At 35.0% G+C, this 20,097-nt stretch overlaps 2 protein-coding genes across 3 annotated transcripts in view; both read right to left on the bottom strand.

Moving 5' to 3' along the window:
* Nucleotides 1–6,008, bottom strand: part of LOC135073143 (facilitated trehalose transporter Tret1-like) — a 54,559-nt gene extending 48,551 nt beyond the window's left edge. Inside the window, exon 1 of the mRNA XM_063967189.1 lies at nt 6,005–6,008. The gene's annotated coding sequence lies outside the window, so the exon portion shown is untranslated. The remainder of the gene's footprint in view (nt 1–6,004) is intronic.
* Nucleotides 256–19,584, bottom strand: LOC135073144 (monocarboxylate transporter 2-like). 2 transcript variants are annotated; one of them, XM_063967190.1, is made up of 9 exons: nt 19,237–19,584; nt 17,264–17,387; nt 13,231–13,374; nt 10,776–11,051; nt 9,126–9,285; nt 7,097–7,244; nt 2,132–2,276; nt 1,545–1,733; nt 256–697 (listed from the first exon to the last, which is right to left on the bottom strand). In XM_063967190.1, the coding sequence occupies exons 1-9, from the start codon at nt 19,348–19,350 to the stop codon at nt 582–584; spliced, it is 1,416 nt and encodes a 471-aa protein (XP_063823260.1). In that variant the 5' UTR covers nt 19,351–19,584; the 3' UTR covers nt 256–581. The 2 variants fall into 2 exon arrangements, with proteins under 2 accessions (XP_063823260.1, XP_063823261.1); XM_063967191.1 differs by having other exon boundaries at nt 9,126–9,201.
* Between the last annotated feature and the right edge of the window lie 513 nt (nt 19,585–20,097).

The raw sequence follows: 20,097 nt of genomic DNA, 5'->3' as shown, positions 1-20,097 counted from the left end.
AAAGTATGACCTAAGCTATTAGTTGTTATGACATGTTTAGTACTTTAAGCTGCGTTAGTAGATTCTAATAATACTATGCATTCAAAATACTCTTTATGGAGGTAAGAGAAAGATCTGCTTTTATAAAGTTAACGAATAAATCATTCTTTTTCCATTCATGTATAGAAAATTTTCATAAAATACTTTAATGGTTTCATTAGTAACACACAACCCGGCCGGGTCCGCCGGGCCCGACCGGGTTGAGAACCATACCGGGTTGCAATCTCTAATTGGGCCATTATGTTCTTTACGTAGGCATCTAGGACTTGGGAGATAAAATAAATAAAAGTAGGCATTTACTGTATCTATTTTATGTAAAAGTAAATAAACACGTAATAATAATTATACTTATTAAGATCGATTAACAAAATGGCAATGCTTTGTAGAACATACTCGAGAACCCGTTTCATATTTTCACAAATATACGTCACTAACTAAATAATAATAACTAAACGAATAATATTCAGCACTATAATAAAAATATAATACTTCCTTACACATTATTAATTTGATAATAATATTGTTTATTGTTCTAATAAGTATTATTTCTTTCTATAGACACAATACTCGACAGTCCACAACACTACACATATGAGACAGCAAAAACTCATTGCGAAGAAACAAAACACATAGCTTCCAGTTGCTTCATATAGGATACCTGAAAAAAATAGAGCAGTAATAAGTATGACAATAATTTAGTACTTAATAATAAAACTACGAAAGATTTGTTATGTACTTAGTACAAAGCAGATATTTGACTGCATTCACATCTCATAATGTAAATTATTGCCTAAGACGGGGAATTCAGCTAGAAATATAAGTAGGCGCCTACGCTGTTTAAATGGAATACACTACTTGAAGCAATAATTATATCTCTACATTTAAACATTAGAAAAATAAAAAAATATTACAGCTCAATTTATATTAACTTTATCTAACCATGATGTCATCATCTTCATCTTCTTGATTAATTTAAGGAAGCCCTGGTTATATGCCTGTAGACTGTTGACTTATGAACGTTTTCACCATCTATCCCTAATTTTATTGTGTGTTACCTGTGATGACTTATGGCTCAGAAACGTGGCCTCTCACTATAGGCCTTATATTTACAGAAGCTCAAAGTTGCACAGCGTGCTATGGAGAGGGCTATGCTCGGTGTTTCTTTACGAGATCGAATGAGAAATGAGGAGATCCGTAAACGAACTAAAGTCGCTGACATAGCCCGACGGATTAGCAAGCCGCGTACCGGAAAACGCAGCGTGAGACGACCTGATAAAGGTAGCAGGAAGGCGCTGGATGCAGGCCGCTACCAACCGTGCGAAGTTATTGGGGGAGGCCTATGTTCAGCAGTGGACGTCCTATGGCTGAAATGATGATGATCCCTAATTTTTAAGTGACCCCTATGGTAACACATAACGGGCATTTTATTTTCATAGGGGTCACTTAAAAATTAGGGATTCATGGTGAGAACGGGCAACTACTAGGCTGTACTTTGAGCTCCTCACCTATCAAAGGATCCGCCATCAGCATCAGCGCTCCAGAGAAGAGTATATGCAGCGCCAGAGCACCAGGGAAGTTGTCCGGAGCAGCCATCGCCAGCACCAGCGGGAAGAGCACCTGCACCGAGCACCGTACGACGCCTGACACCACGGTTATGGCAAACACGTACCACAGCTCACTTGAGCTCACGAGAGCTGGAAAGTATATGAAACAAGTCATTTTATAGAAGACTTTTTGAAGTATTCCTTCACACTTAAATGCATTTACCAAAAATGTTTGATAAAAAGTCTGTAGGTATTTGTATAACTTATAGGTATTAAATAATTTGCAGAAGTTAAACTGAATCGTTTCTCTACATTTACAAACTCTACTTATCTAATTTAATGTAGCTGTAGCACTGGTTTCAAAAACTTAATGTAAACAGATTTTATTTTCATATTCTACTTATTTCAGAGACTGTAACAACAGCCGTAATGTCGTCACTATCTCTATACGTACTTAAATCTACTTATATCTTTCATTTAAAAATGAAAGATTACTAGTTTCTACAAGTATCACCTACTTAGTGACAAGGTATAATCATATATCTTACCGACACGCAGAATAACAGTCACGCAAGTGCCAGCAAAGAAGATCTTTCTGCTGTCCACCACGTAAAAGTACGTAATCACAGCCAGAAGGAATCGAGCTAAAAGGTCTGCCACTGCACCCACCATCACACAAGTTGCTACTTCCATCTAGCAAAGAAAGGACATTGTCAGAAATCGCCTAAAAAACCGCCCAAAAACATTAACCCATCATAATTATTTTCTAATTTTTTTAATACATTAAGCACCCTTTCATTCTAATGGACACTTAAGCATTGAAAAATTAAATAAATAAGTCTTTTAACGTTTATTCTATAATACTATTACAACTTCCGGACGTTTTGGTGCGTGGCATGGTCTAAAACCTATCAAGTTCCATAATTTTTGCCGATAAAATCTGTACGAGGCATTACCGTACTTTATTGCTGGGAGTCCATGTATAGTGATGTTCCTGCGGCCATCATAGACAATAAAATATCGATTTTGAAAATAAAATAAATCGATTAAACTGCTTTGAAGACTAGATTTGCGTTAAAAGCTAAAAAGATATTGACACTATTACAAGAAGCTATCTAAAGTGTCCAACTGGTCGAAGGTCGTAAATAAAATAAAAATAATTAGGACCATAAACTGATATTCATGGTATCATAACTGTAAAAGTATCAGAATCCGATGTTGAATCCAATGCCAGTTGAAGTGAGAGAAACATATATCAACCTAGTATAGTTGCCAGTCTCTCATAATCTATGCCAATGAGGGTTTTCGCGATTGAAAAATTCGCCAGATGGCAATACGTAGACGTGAGGTCCAAATGCTGCATGATTGGTTATTTTTGACATGACATTGACAGATATGTCAAAATCCACCAATCAATAGGTCCAAATGCTGCATGATTGGTTATTTTTGACATGACATTGACAGATATGTCAAAATCCACCAATCATGCAGCATTTGGACCTCGCGTCTACGTATTGCCATCTGGCGGATTTTTCAATCGCGAAAACCCTCATTCATAGCACATGTATAATAATAGACCAAATGAACTTTTATAGATTGTGAAAGAGAAGATAAAGATTTTATTATTTTATTAAAATCTTGCCACGAGGTAGTTTTTCAGTAGAAACCAGGATTGGATAATCGCTACAGGCAAGTATCAGAACATTTTATAAATTATTTTTAATCGATTATATCCTTGTGAATCGTTTTAATAAATTGTCATTTTACTTTTTCAATTAAAACTTTTTCAATCCCTAGTCTTGTCAAACTGTCATAATGTCAACAAATTATAAATGTCACGTCAGTTGACTCAATTTCAGTCTTCTGTGCGTTTATTGTATTTTTATTTCAATGAAATAGTGCTAAAGGGTTAGTACTAAAAGTGAAAGCCTTTTTTCAGAAAGAAAACCAATGTGGTGTCCTTATTATTCATACTGTTTGAAAGTTACAAGTCAGTGATACAGAGTTGCCGCCATTATAACTCCGTGGTGATACCATACCAAAGAAGAAGTTTTCCTAAAAACTTGTGTTATTTCTATATGTGATCAAATAAAAAGGATTAATTCTACTGCTCAAATGGAATAACTTATCCCAAGAGACCGAATATGAAAAAAAAACCTCTCCATAGAAATTATCACCATCACGAGGATGTGAATTTTTTTGAGAATTTGATATTGGTCCTGTAAGAAAAGTAGTTGTATTTCAGTAGTAGAATCAACCCTTCTTGTTTCATCAGCAAGAGTAACTATAAAAACGCCCTGTAGGTAGGTATTATTAAGCTGAAGAGTTTGTTTAGTGTCAAAGACTGTCACACAGTGTAACTTAAATTGGCATATTATGATAATGAACATAAAAACTTAAATAAATATTTTATGTTAATATTTTTTCTATTTATTTATTTTCCCAAAGCTTCACAGTGACAGCTGAAACAGCAATACTGTTGTAAAACCTAAACTTAGAACAAACTGTTACAAATATTTTACAAATTAAAATAAAACCGCATGTTGCTTTACTTTCTCGTATAGGTAATAAATGTAATTAATGGCTACATTATTAATGTTACTTTGTTACCCTCAATAGTGAGGAGATCTTATAAAATGGTAACCCTGATTTTCATTGTCATTCAAGTGCTCTTTCTTCGCATAGGCTTCTGTGATTTGGCCAAGGGCCACACACATTGCGATAACATTATGCGACATTGATTTGACAGCAGCGGAGTGAAGTCTTGCGACTTTGCAAAATGATACCCTGTAATCGTAGCGCATATAGACATAGACGGGGCGGGGCACATAGCTCGTAGAGCTGATGGCCGCTGGGGCAGGAAAGTTCTTGAGTGGCGACCACGAGCCGAAAGACGTAGCGTGGGCAGGCCTCCCACTAGGTGGACCGACGATCTGGTGAAGGTCGCGGGAGGTGCCTGTATGCGAGCGGTGCAGGATCGGTCTTCGTGGAAATCCTTGGGGGAGGCCTTTGTCCAGCAGTGGACGTCTTTTCGGCTGAAACGAACGAACGATACGTATTACCACTATTTACCAGACATTACTATTTATTGTATACTCGCCGGATTACACGTAGGAGCACGCGCGTTACAGCTTCGGCCTTGCATTATTATAAGATCTTGTTCCGCCATTTTTCGAACTTCCTCCGTGAGGATATCCCCGCCGAATTCTATGATAAACCTATCAAAAGTCATATTCTGCAATGTCAAAATTAATTTGCCGAAATTCGCCGAGCCAGCTATGTCAAATAATATTATTAGGTGTCAAACAGGATACGTTCAGAAATTAATATTACGATTTTAAAGATATGACAAGACAACTTTTTATTGACGAAGTTGCTGGGACAGCTAGAAACTATTTTTTTTCCGGCACTTTAAGAAAATAATAAATGAATGAAAACGCAGCGTGGGACGTCCACCCACAAGGTGGACCGACGACCTGATAAAGATAGCGGGAAGGCGCTGGATGCAGGCCGCTACCAACCGTGCGATGTGGAAGTCATTGGGGGAGGCCTATGTTCAGTAGTGGACGTCCTGTGGCTGAAATGATGATGATGATGATGAAATGAATGAAAATGACAAATCTTCGAACGTGTATAATACCGTGCCAAAGTAATCATATAATTTTGGCACCTTAATAACTATTGCCGTTTTTGTTGTAAAGATCATGCAGCGCTACTTGCGGATATTATTGGAAAGAAAACTATGTAGGCTCTAGATCTGAAGCCGCTTTAACGAACACGAAGTGCTCATACAATGCGGCGTATTTTCTTCCAGTCTTTAGTCAGGACTTTAGTCGAATTAAAACCCCGGTTGAACGTGATATAGCCGCACTAGAATACGGTGCTTTTTTGCATTTCGTTCCGGTGTCGACCGAATGTTATCACGATGTATGTGGCCCAGGGGTTACTGTAGCCGCTAAGGTTTGAAACTTCTTGCTTAAAATATTGTAGTCTTTGGCATAGACTACGACGGTAGTCATGGAGATAGGAGTTTGTTATCTCGTGTCAGATGTAAATGGTGAAAAGAAAACTCATGATTCGTGTTATTTTTATGCAATATGTAGGTATTTTATAAAAGTGGAACCCCGAGTGATCTCCCAAACCCATTCTATTATTATATACGATTCGGCTTCGATATCTATAATACAATAGGAGTTTATTTCATGTGTCAGATGACAAGGGTGGAAACAACCTACGATTCATGTTGTTTATTTACGTGCAATATGTGGCCATATTATAAAAGTGGAATGCCGAGTAGTATTTCTAAAACTTGTTCTATTATTTTATACTATTTGGCTGCGACTCGGCGTGACGACAATACAAAACATTTTTCGCGAATCGGTGTTCATACATTCACACAATACAATCAATGTGATTTAGACGCCATGTTGTCATAAACGACATATTATAAAATCGCTGTGATTTAATATTCATAATCATTAATTTTATGGCAAGTGTCCATCAGGAATCATTGTTCTTACACACAGAATTGTATTATTTCGCTTTCGGGTAGTAATATGTCAAAATTGTTAGTTCTTAGGCGAACAATGTATGGAGAACGAACATTGTCCTTTATTCATTTGTGTACAGTTACATTTTAATTAGGATTCTTTTCAGGTAGGTTCCACACGATTTTGAATCACTTTTCCTATAATTTCTTGATAAAATCTGCTGAAAAAGGTTGCTATCAATGCTTGCTGCCTAAGACGGGAAACGTGGATCGCCTTAGGCAGTTCGATTTTTTCTTACAATTTATTTAGTTTTGAGATGCAACTCTTAACGCTAAAAATTAAATAACTGTACAGAACAGCAGTTTTATTAAAGTTGCATAAAACCCTGATTTTATAGTGATGAGAGCTTTAGGTATAATAAATAGCCTAATATCGTCTAGAACATTAGATTGAGACAGACTGCTAGATTATACAGAGATGACATTGATAAGGTTGAATTAACGCGACAATTTATCTAGAAAACCCAAAGGAAATAGGTATTTATGTAAATTCACAACCATTAGTTGCTAAAACAAGTAGTTTTGTAAATGTTAGTATGTCAAACTAATAAATTATATTATTTTAATAAACACATACAAAGTCTACGACAGAGTCGCGTTTTGACAGTCCATATCAATTATTTAAGCTACCCTATTAGAAAACTTAAAGACATGCAACCCGATCGAGCTAACTGCCACAGTAGATAAATATATCTACTGTGTAACTGCGCACCTGGCTGGAATGCGACTCTCCCTTGCACTCGCTCGCACTCTACCCCGCGTTCGCCCAATCGTCACGTCACGGCAGCCGGGTACGCTTATAGTTCTTGCAACTCACGAAGACGAGTGAGCATTACTTGTGTGTGTTCTTGTACTTGAAATATCTGTCAAAACTTTTGAAAAATACATGTAAAGCTCACTCGCCATCGTGAATTGCAACAACTATAACTTGATCGGGTTGTAAATAAGTATTAATGCATTTTACCTTAGTGAATCCATAGGAAAACAGCAACATTGGCTCCATAGCCAAATATGTGACGTCAGATACGAAGGCGAATCCAAGGCCCACCAAGGTGCTGACGAAACGAGGGTCCCTCAATAGATCCAACTCGATATTTTCGTAAATTACCTTACTGAAAAAATATAGTTTTTTTTTTATTAATGGAGAAACAAGAACCTATAGAATCCTACTATTATCATAAAGGTCATCGCACATTTATCAACCCGGAAAGGGATCGTAACGTTTTGTATGAAACTCCATACTGAAATGCACACTTATCTGCACTGTAGGGTTAGTAGTAGTTTCGCACGATTTTCCTTCGCACGAATGTGCGAAACGTCCTCTTTCAATAATATTTTTTTTAGTAGGTTTTTCGCCCGGATGTATCAAAAGTATTAAAAACGGGTGCGAATCGACCCCTTTGAGAACTAGTAATCGCATACTACTAGTTCAAAAGAGTCGATTCGCACGCGATTTTAATACTTTTAATACATCCGGGCGAAACGCCTACTAAAAAAAATATTATTGAAAGAGGACGTTTCGCACATTCGTGTGAAGGAAAATCGTGCGAAACTACTAGTAACCCGCACTGTAACTTAAACAGCTTGCGAAAAGCGATACGGTGTTGATCCCTTGCTATGAGCTTAATAAATATAAAAATAAGCATGGCTGTAGGTAACTTTTTCACGCAAAAATTACTGAACGGATTTATAAGAAACTTTGACTATCTGAATTTCACGTGAGCAAAGTCGTGTGCAAAAGTTAGTATTATTTTAATTTTTGAGAAAAAATACTGCGTATTATAAAACAACGCGCAACTCAATATAATCTGTCAATATGTAAATTATGTGTAATTGGTCTAAAAATAGAAATTTAACGGCCAAGGACATTTATTTATAGTTTCTATGTACTAGTCATCGTATCATATTTCGACAAATTACTGTTATGCAAAAACTTATAATAAAATCACACAATTTATTTAATATTTAAACTCAAAAATCTCCTATGGTGCACATTATACTAATGGAAACATTATTGTGTTCACAGTGTAAACAAATTTGAAACTAATATTATGTTGACACAAAGCTCAAAATCGAATAAATTATACTGAACTTTACAATAAATTGTAAATTATTTAATAGCCACACCTATTAGTGAATACAAGGATTGTGGATTTTACCGGTTACTTGTGAATATGGCTCAAATATTTCAAATAATTATATGCACATAGATAAAGATCTATGATCTCTATCTATAGATAATCTAATCCGTAGTGTATAAATTTTATGTTGCTTTGAATAGTGAATAAATTATCATAAACATAATTCAATCTTTAACAAATACTAGGTAGGTATATGAAAAATACAGCCTATTTTTTCTGTTACATTTTAACGATTTTTGATAAATGGTAGGTAATCTTTTTGGGCCTAAAGAAAAAAATATTAAAGACCTTAATTATGTTGCTGCAAAACTAGTAGGATCATATGATTATAATAATACGTAGTTTTTAATGCATTCACGCTTTTAGTAAGAAATAAAATGTGTTTTTTTTATTCACGAGACACGCGATAAAGGCTTTCTTTGTCACGTGACAAACATCATGCTAGTGAAGTATAAAGGACGAAGCACTTATCAACCTGGAAACGGATCATAACCATATCAACTTGAGGCGCGTAGGCGGTCAGTATTCTCTGTTTGACCTCGTACTGCAACGCACACTTTTCCGCACCGTTACGTAAACGCCTCGCCTCACGGTTGACAGCGCGGCAAAAGGTGATACGGTGTCAATCCCTTTCCAGGTTGATAAGTGTGCTATGACATTAAGGCTGAGTTGCACCATCTTACTTGAACTTTGACAAACGTCAAAAATCTGACAAACTCACTACAAAAAGCACCGGTTACTGTTATAGTTACGGTCAAACTTAGGTGGTGCAACTCAGCCTAAGTAAGTAGGTAGATGATACTTCTGAGTTCTATCTAGTATATCAATTTCTCCATGGTAGTTAATACTCACATTATACTTTTTTGTAGAGATTCATGTCGAGTACTCTTAGTTCTACTCTCAACAACTTCTACATCATTGTCATCACCTGTTAACATTTTTATTACAGATTCATCACAGTTTTCAGTCTTTCGTTTTTTCACGTTTCTCACGTCACATGGTTGTGTTAGTTCTGCAAACACACATACAAAGACAACACATAAAGCATGCGGTGATATTAGCAACAATAAAACATGGTGAAAGAGACCAATGACGTTAGTTTGCAAGACAAAAAATAACAATAACCTATTAATAATTGGACACGAAACCAACACCAACATAAATCATGGGCCATTAGTATTAGTTGCCTATTTAAAACAATTTATTTATATAAATCAAGTTAATTTTAGATACTGACATAATATAATTCAAGACACGAGAAAATAAATCCATTCTACCAATTAAGCTCACATTTTTAGGGTTCCGTAGCCAAATGGCAAAAAACGGAACCCTTATAGATTCGTCATGTCTGTCTGTCTGTCTGTCCGTCTGTCCGTCCGTCCGTCCGTCCGTCCGTCTGTCCGTCTGTCCGTCTGTCCGTCCGTATGTCACAGCCATTTTTTTCCGAAACTATAAGAGCTATACTGTTGAAACTTGGTAAGTAGATGTATTCTGTGAACCACATAAGATTTTGATGCAAAAATAAAAAAATAATAATAAATATTGGGGGCTCCCCATACTTAGAACTAAAACTCAAAAAAAATTTTTTTATCAAACACATACGTGTGGGGTATCTATGGATAGGTCTTCAAAAATGATATCGAGGTTTCTAAAACATTTTTTTTCTAAACCGAATAGTTTGCGTGACAGCAAACACATACGTGTGGGGTATCTATGGATAGGTCTTCAAAAATGATATCGAGGTTTCTAAAACAATTTTTTTCTAAACCGAATAGTTTGCGTGACAGACGCTTCCAAAGTGGAAAAAAGTTGGTCCCCCCCCCCTCTAACGTCTAAAATAAGAAAATGAAAAATCTAAAAGAAACATATGATGTACATTACTATAAAAACTACCAACGAAAATTGTTTTGAACGAGATCTAGTAACTAGTTTTTTTTTTAATACCTCGTAAATCGTAAACCGCTTATTACCGCGTAATCTTTCATACTAATAACTTAAATAAAAAATAATCATTTTAATTTCATAAATCAATGGTACGGAACCCTCGGTGCGCGAGTCCGACTCGCACTTGGCCGGTTTTTTAAAACAGGAATTATTAAAAAAAACGAGACATTTATATACATCATTGTATAATGTTTGGGTTATTTGACACAAACTTTGAATTCAAATATAAGAATTCGAATTAAATAACTTATCAAGGTTGCTTATCTAGTTTTATGCATTAACACTTTACTACCATATTGTTTATGTTAACATAGTCCACCCAAGTTAACATAATAAAGACGACACTGCCTTAAATTAAAACCATCATATAAGTAATTTCAATGTCAAAAACCAATAGACATTTTAGAGAGTTAATCCCAACGGTCCACAACTCTATTGTTCTTCTTTTCTCACTGGGTTCTGGGTCCACGAGACATTTATCTGCTTAATGAATTTTTGTTTTTACTGTCGTGGACCAGTTGAGAATTAACTTATTTTTTTTTAAACAATAGAGCTTACCTGTTCCTGCATCAGGATCATCAGATTTAACTAAATGCCATTCCACTGGGTGCATGACCAGCATAGCAAACACCAGGTGTAGATCCACAGCCGTTATGAGAGCTAGAGTCCATCTGAACCCATATTCAGCCAGGAGATACGTCACAAGCATGGGGAAGGTTATGGACGCCATACTGCTCATGGTCTGGTTGGCACTCATCATCGTAGTTCTTTTTCTGGTGAAATAACAGTTGAAGGCAGTGAAACTGACTGGGATCATCACTCCGAATCCAGCTCCTGAAAATATTGTGATAGCAATGAGTAAGTGATGTAGAGGCTACATTGTAGACCAACTGTCACATACTCGTAGGTAATAATTATAATTATTTTGCAGTTGGATTCTTGACATGTTTTAAACACAGTCCCTGAACTGAAATATTATAGCAATTCCTTTACAACCTGTATATTAAGCAGATACATAGGCATATACCTACCTACATGAAAACGAAAAGTCATACTCTCTGTAATGTTTTCATTCAGGATAACTACATTATTTATGTTCATTCAGTAGTAATTACATACATACTAGTAAGTTTTCATCATACTCTTTTAAATAATTTTGCCATAGTTCGCAACTATGGCGCAATAATCCTTTAGTTAAGGAAGGTCGTAGGTAAAATTGATTTACAATTTAAATTGTTTAAATTGATAAATTATGCGTCATTAAGTTAATTTGATCGTATAAATAATAGCCTATCCATCTATAACACTGAACTAAAACTAGTATTTATAACATAATAAAAAAGCTTTTATGATTGTTAAAAGCATTTTTTAAGTTTAGGTACCTACTAAAGTTCCCATGCGTGTGTTAGTTTAAGAGTAAGTTAACGATGTTGTGCAGAGAACGAATGGAAATGAACTAGACTAATGACACTTTTTTTTCTTTTAATTCTATTTCTTTTAATTAACGAAAAGATAGTTTTAAAAAGTTTCCATATTTATAATCCTATAAAATCGCTATTACTTATTACACAACTTGATAGTGTATTAGATTAGGAAACACGTGTGTCTTCAAGATGTGACTGACCCAAATTTCTAGACAAACGTGAAACTGATATCTTAATTGTAATGAATTAAGATAATAACAATTATCTTGTTTTCTCGCGTGAAGTCCATGGCATGTCATGAGGCTCGATTTAGGTGAATCTAGCTCTCTAAAATTGGACAACCGCGAATTAGCTGGATTAAACAAATTGGAAATTGGACCAATCGCGCCAGGCTCTCCATCGCTGTTTTAGTCAACCGTTTATCTAAATCAAAATATTTATTAGTTTGTACCTAGGACTTGCTCTACCACCATTTCGGGACAACAGCTAGTGCTGAAGAAGTAGCGGAAGAAACTCAGTCACTTTGTCAGCCTCTTTTTCAATCATTAGTATTCATTAGATGGATTTCTAAAAACCGAAAGGGTAAGTAGGTAACTACGCTGTAAAAAAAGCGTTTCCTGAAATGACTATTGGTGATCGGTTTTACAAAACTAATCATAATTGTATGTATAACATTATTAAAACGAAGGCAAAATATGTCGCGACAGGCAAAAATAAGTGATGGTTATTAGAACCGCTTCTAGTCACTGTTCATGGTAAATCTACGTGGATACGCACGCACAATAACTTTGCTGTTGAGGTTGGTCTGGGTATTTACTTTGAACAAAACTAAAACTAACAACTACTTAACTTACTGGTTACTTGTAATATTTATAATCAACTATAAATCAACAATCTTTAATAGCTATATGTTTTGATAATTTTTGATAAAGTTGTACTTGTTTTAAGTCTTTTAGGTGAATCTATAATTATTGATTTAAAAAATAAATATATACATATATATTTAAGAATACTCTTAAACCGCAATATTTCAACTATTATGTAGGTATCTGATATTTAACAAGTACAGGACCTACTAATAGTCTAACCCAATAGTCCTTACCTAATATGACTTTTTGCCACTCAAAATTGCACGTGTACTTACTACAAGTAACCAACAGCTAGGTACTCATAAATTATCCGATTCTTCCCTTAACCCTTTAACAATCATAACATAATCAAATTCATTGTTTTGGACCTTAAGACAAGCGAATGAAGTCCAAAATATGGTGGGAACTATAAATAAATATATATATATCCTTAGACATTCTACACTGCGCTTCTAGTCCCAAACTAAGCAAAGCTTGTACTATGGGTACTAGACAACGGATATAAACATACTTAAATACTTTTTTTTTTGTAAATACATACTTATTATATATAGAAAACACCCAGTCCAATACAAACAAATATGTTCATGCACACAAAATGTTTGTACTGTGCGGGAATCGAACCCGCTACCTCCGGAATAGTAGTCCGTTTCGAACCACTACACCAAACGGCCGACAAACTATATTCCCGCTGCCTTAAGGCTTAACCACTAAAAGTACCTCTGACAACTCCGAACGTGAAAACCAGTTGGTACGTCCTTTGCACGAATATTGTCATGACGTCACCGAGCACGAAGAGCCCGGCCCCCACCAGCCCGACTTGTCTGAAGGAGTACTTTTTCAATGCTATGCCACTGAGGAAACCTGAAAAATAATGTTTTTCTATAGGTGGTGTCAGTTATCATTGTAATTTAGGAAAAAATATGCCAGTTTACTCTATTAGTGCTATAGTTTATCATTTTAGTAAGAAATTAGGAAACATCATTCATCATCATCAGCTTTAGTACGTGTATTGTTTTATCCGTGGACCAAACTATAAGTGGGCCAAGTCACTGGAAGACTAAAAAAATACATGTTTTTTACTCTGCTCATGCTCATTATGATACTACCAGTCAACAATAATACCTACCTACCTAGTGACAAATCAGGAATTGTTATGCCAGATCTAAGACATAAACCTAAGTAATAGACCCCCCCTTAGAAGAGTGACGTTTACGAGGGATTGTTAGAGTTCAAAGTTCTGTCAGTTCTTCGTGCCATTTGCTATGCCTTTGGCATTTAGTGTGCTTAGTTTTTAGATTAGCTGCCATGTCTTACTTGTTATACGCGTATTAATAAAGTTTATTTTTATCATAACTAAATTGACGGTTAAGGTGACCTTGATTCCATTAATCACATCGGACTCGTTGCCATGCCGAAACCCCAAAAAACTCTACCGGCAGCTTGAGAAGTAGCATGACGTTAAAGAATATTTTTATTTAACCGACTATCACACTTGTGATAATGCTATCTGATTTTAGATCTTGTTTAGTTGACTGTACAATTCATGAAGGTTATTATTACATAATTAGTCTTACAGGGCATTGACCTACAAGTATCTCACGTAATATCAATCGATATGGAGATTATGTAACTATAACGTGGATCAGCTGTCACTGTCACCGTCAATGCTTCCGTAACTACGTACAAAGATATCGCGTTACGGAACTTTTGGTTTTATTAATCCTCCGTTTGCCTAAGTTAACAATAAGTATTGAATATCACATACTGGGCAGTGTGCGTGTGATCAGGAAAAATAGAGAATACTTGTGTGAATTTTAGTTAAAAATGACTAAAGTAGAACCTCTCTTAATTTAAATCTCAGACGACCAACCTCCCAGAGTTTTTTAATACAGTACAACTGGTGGGACAAGTCAGTCAAGTATTGATTTATTTATACCCAAAGATAATTCACGATGTATTCGTCACTGCGAAACTATGGCTCTAATTACTAACTAATAATAATTACAAATTAACATCGACTCGCTCTCAATCTAGTGTACTGAAATGGATAAAGTAGGCCTACGCCGGTCTCTTTAAGTCAATCAGACCCACTCATTAAATACTATGACAATTAAGAACAGTAACTTGAGATCCATATTTGAGCGATTAAGGGTTTTAATTGAACAATTTCTTTTGAATTAAAAAGCGGTTGATCTAATTTCTTTGAAGATTAAACAACAATCAGAAATCATTAGCTAACAAGATTATCTTAAACTTTCTTCATAACTTCAATTTACACAGAATTTCAAGCTCGTATACTGCTTTAAACCAGTGAAAATTAGATAAAGTCAATAAACTCTTTATTGTAATATCGGTGTGCAAAGCTGTACTGTCAACACTTATAATACGTGTACTAAATAGTATTATGATATCTGTGATACAGGTTTGTATATTCAGGGTGAAAACGATAAGTGATCTCACTCGATTATTTGTAAACTATACAAGATATCGAAAAACTGGTCACTGATCCTGAAAGTGCTTCACGAGCTCTTTCAAACGGTACCAATAGTAGGTTACAGAATAAACTTGATCTATTTGAAAATTCTTTTTTTTCAGCGGATACCGTTTAATATACCTTTCAGGATTAGTACCTAACTAGTTTTTTGATATCATGTATAGTTTAGAAGTAATCGAGTGAGATCATTTATCGTTTCCACCCCGTATATGCGTATAATGATGCATTTGCATGCGTTCTGATATCAATGTTCGCTTAACCATACTGTTAGTACTTGGAACTTTGACGTATTTGTGCGGTAGGTCCAGAAGCTTATTGAAATAAATTGAGACAATCACCATATTACACATCGATCGTTAATGTCACAATGGAATTGTTTCGCTAAAGCTTCAATGAATTTGTAGTTGGTAAGGTATGTGTTACATCTGTGTTAGTATTCAATAATGAGCGGTTAACCTTATATATCATTAGATTAGAGGTAAAAAAATATTTTATTAATGGTAGCTCATTAATAAAATAAATGATTATATTCATTTTATAAATAGAGTCTATAAGCACGAATTTTGTCTCATATTAGGGAATGTCTATGTTATCATGATGAGTAGAGTCATATTTTCATAGATACCAACGATTTCAATTTCTTTCTATAGGTACTCGTTTAAGTGATGCAAATAACAACAGTACCTACTTGTTTACCTCTAAATGAAATATTAATAATTTTGATAACACAAGAAGTTCAAAGCCATATCAATAACTGTTTAAACTTTTCTCGTATTTTTTCCGTCATAATAAATAGATAAACTTGTCAACAAGAGTTAATAGTTTACAGTATTTTAAGGGATCCCTATTCCTATGCTCTCGACAAAGTTACAAACGTAACTGATGTAATTCCGAGATCGCTTGGCTCCAGATTTTTTTTATGAAAGTTAACTTCGCGATTTTGAAATTTAATCTTTCGTGATTAGTACTTTGTTTAGGGGGGAGTTTTTGAGCTAGCCGTACCCTGAGATAGTTGTTATGTAGAGTTCCTAATAATTAACGTTAGATATTCAGTACCACGGAGTTAACAAATCTTATAGCCTTCTGCATATTGTACTTTCCTTATCAGGAAACAAGCTAATTGTTCGTGTTATTATATTACAATTAAATACCTATAGTTTAAGCCACAACCTCTCCTCGAATGTAGGTCAACTACTAAGTTACCTACGGGTTTACAACAATTTTTATTTATTTACAATGTTTTATCGCTCAATTATAAGTAACCAGGGAAAAAGTAATAAATGAACAAACAGACAAGTAAGTTCACAACCTTCAGTTTATTTATGATATGACATGAGTTAACCACTCGTTTATAATTTAATTCATCGGTCAACTACCTATCGAGTTACACATAATAAATATGATATTACTAATGACTTTAATTGTTTTATTTCATTGGCCGTTATAAATATTCTCGTATTAGGTAGTTTGCACACTAATCGGTTCCATTAATAGAAATATAGTAATAATATCTAATTTAAATGCGAAAGCCGCGATATGGGTCCTACGTTGTTGCAATTATTGACCGGTTCAATTTTGATAAATTTTGGTATGCAGCTAAGTGATCTAGGAGAATGACACAATTGCAAAAATAACTTGAATTTGTAAAACAGAAAAAACTCATTTTCATGCCTATTTTGTGGGGCGCGAAAGCAATAGATGCTTTCCGTAGCAAATAAAGAACCACGTAGATTCACGTACCTACTAATTACTTCTTTGCGAGATTAAATCCTGGGGTCCATCCATCTTGATCGAAGAACGTAAAAATTATTTCGACAAAACCCTAAGATGAAGACTATTTCCTTCTCATATATCGTATGGTGGACGATCTGTTTGTTACGACTTTGAACTTTTGAATGCATTTTCAACAGAGTTTATTGATCACATATCGCTTGACTTTAAAAAACACTGTGCGATGTGCGTATTTTCAGAATACTAACGTACTACTAACTAGTTCTCAAGCGACCTTGTAACCTTACAAGCCCACCATCCATGTGACAGTTATCTTAGGCTTCTAAATACTTTAAAATGAGATCTTAGGCTTTTAAATACTTGTAAGTATAAGGTGATTTAATACCGACGACCTCATAAAGGTAGCGGGAAGGCGCTGGATCCAGGCCGCCACCAACCGGCCATTGTGGAAATCACTGGGGGAGGCCTATGTTCAGCAGTGGACGTCCTATGGCTGAAATGATGATGACGATAAGGTGAATTTACCTGCTATAGATAAAGCTCCATTATACACCCCAATGACCAGTGGAAGACCGCTAGCACCACCTTGCTCCATGAAGAAGTTGTTGAAAAGAATGCCGAATGCATTTGATGAGCCAAAACCTAACATCTGAAACATATTTTGAACATTTAAATTAGGCTCCGATTTTCTTTTCGCACTCCGGACGTGCCGAAACTGCCCAAGTGTCTTATCTCAAAAAAATTATAAGCCAACTGTATTTTTTTTTATTATTTTGCATATTTCCTTTTATTCTAGAGGAATAGGGCCCTCTTGACCCCTAAATGAAAAAAAATAGGTTAATTAAATCAGCAGTTCCCTTATTTTCAAATCTAGTCTATTTGCAAAAAAAAACTTATTATAAAACGAGTTCCTTTAAACTAAAAAAACTAATCTCATTCAAAATATAATCACTCTAATTTTTCACTACCTCTATAATAATATTTCAATCCCTATGATTAATTACATAACTAGGCCTGCAAATTTTTAGTAGTTAAATTATTCTGATAAATGAGAAATTTATTCAATAGTACAGGAACAGAACTACTTTTGATTTGGTTAAAAAACGTTAACTAAAAGGGCTCGATTATTTCGAAGTCATTAAGGACAATTTTATTTTGTAAATGTAAACCAAATTATTAATTAGGTGCTGTCATGATTAAAATCCTGTTTACCTATCAAGCTTAAATTCAAAAATGAATCATGTTGTGCTCATGCATGACCACAGAATAGGTAATCGTTTGAGTATGAAAAACAAGTTTTAAATAAGTAGGTTCTAAAACTATGTATTATACATATTTACGCTAAAGGTATAAGTATGAAATCATCTAATGTAAAATATTTCTCTTTGAGACTTCATTAGCTTTCTAAAGACAATATTCTTTCACTTTGTTATCATTTTTCGTGAAATTTTTGCACGCATACCTAATAAAAAGACAATAAACGTATCGTATGGCAGACAGGTAAAATATCTGAGTTAGATTTTTACCTAAGTAAGTACCTAATACTTTATATTCTTAATTTTTATTGGTAGGTGTAGGTCTATACGCAAATCAAACGTTTCTTTATGTATTTTCCGTTCATTATTAGGAACGGATAAATTGTGCGAACTGACGCATCTAAACTGTTTTGTCAAGCAATTTGATTGTTTTTTAATGAAGAGATTGTTGAATTTAAATTGGTGTTTTGCTTGGAAGACTTTGAACGCATTTGTGATTATTATTAGGTAATAAAAATGTTTACCTATGTAGAATATTTCCTCATAGGTACATACATGTTGAAACTATTTATCCAAAATATATTCCATCGTTTTCATGCTGACCACATAGTAGGTACTTAAAGTTATACATATTGATGAAAACATTTCAGACCGTAAAATAGCGTATTAAATCGAAAACAAAAGAAGATTCTTGGGATAGGAGATATCTACCAAACAGTTACTTATATACTAATTTTACTTGGAAATTTCACAAACATAATAACACTATCTAAACTAGGAATATGAAGTCTAAGAACACACTCGCATTTAAGCTTGCGTAGCTTTGCGATTTTGGGAGCAACCTCCTCCCCTGAAAAACTGTCGTACCTAATAAGTTCAAAAAACTTTGGCGCTTAAATACAGGGCGCTTTTACATTTAGAAATCTGGCTTGTTTAGAGATTTTTGAGACGATCTTATCAGATGATGTTGTCAAAGTAGTATACCACAGTCCTTAAAATATATTTAGTCTGATTTCTGTGACTGTTGTCACTAGTTTCAAATAAGTAAATATAGCTTTACTTTAGGTGTACTAAATATTTATTATGCACTTTCTTTGCGATAAAACTGGCACGACGTAAGAAAAATATAGGTAACTAAAAATTGTAAACATGATACTTTCTCACAGTTACTTCGTTGGTTTCGTAGTCCATCTGTCACAGAATTCTAGCTATATTTTAAGGGCTATAAACTACGATACTCACAAACGTGAATCCTACGCCCACCCCGATCATGTACCCCCAACCTCCGTCGGGAGGGACTAATCCCTTTTTGTGTTTCTTCACACTCCCATCAACGTGCGCGAAAGCCTCATCCATTTTAATTTTAATTTATTTAGTCTTCAGTATTTTGAAACTTTTTGCACTTATTTCACGTGTTAAAAATTCAATGTCATTTTAAGCACTTTTTTAAGTTATGTTATAATAGATTTTGTTCACTCTTTGCTAGCATTTTGTATGGCACGTCATGCGCGGATCCGCACTAGTTAGTTTGTGTCGTCGCAGCGTAAGTGTGGCATGGTCGTAAGACAAATGTACTATATAGGAAAGGCACCAAATCCGTGAATGAATTGAAAGCGTGTAACATTATATGCTCGTAAATATAGGGGCTTGTCCACACCAACGTCTAGCTTGGCGACAGGACGGCGCAGGCGCAAAAAAGGCTTTACAAGCCTTACATATTATACGGCTTGAACTTTTTATATCATTATTAAAATAGTATCATTTTTGTCTCCATTTAGTTACCCAGCAGAATACTTTTTACATTAAACGTTTGTAGCGAAAATACCATAAGTGATTGGTGGTGATTTCAGAAGATGATGCTTTGCATAGGATATTTCCCAACACATTCGAGATAATAAATAACTATTATCAATCAGAAGAGGACCCGAAACACATGGATGTCCTCCGTAGTAAACAAGGACCTTAAAGAGGCCCAATCCAAGTAAACAGCGAAACGACCCAGGACCGAGCCGCCTGGAGACGCATGATAGGTACGGAGGGCCGACCCCAAATAAAATGGGAATGGGCCAGGCAAAGAAGAAAAAAGAAGATCAGAATCAAATC

The sequence above is a fragment of the Ostrinia nubilalis genome, chromosome 7 (genome assembly GCF_963855985.1).
Source record: "Ostrinia nubilalis chromosome 7, ilOstNubi1.1, whole genome shotgun sequence".
In the NCBI taxonomy this organism is placed as follows: domain Eukaryota; kingdom Metazoa; phylum Arthropoda; class Insecta; order Lepidoptera; family Crambidae; genus Ostrinia; species Ostrinia nubilalis.
Note: the sequence above shows the minus strand (reverse complement) of the source record. Positions and strands in the feature narration are given on the sequence as shown.

Excerpts from the sequence above, each read along its gene's own strand:
- LOC135073144 (XM_063967190.1), bottom strand. The coding sequence starts at position 19,350 with ATGGATGAGGCTTTCGCGCACGTTGATGGGAGTGTGAAGAAACACAAA. Across the intron at positions 2,277-7,096 it reads TTTCCTATGGATTCACTAAG|ATGGAAGTAGCAACTTGTGT; the intron begins GTAAAATGCATT and ends TTTCTTTGCTAG. Across the intron at positions 698-1,544 it reads GATGGCGGATCCTTTGATAG|GTATCCTATATGAAGCAACT; the intron begins GTGAGGAGCTCA and ends TATTTTTTTCAG.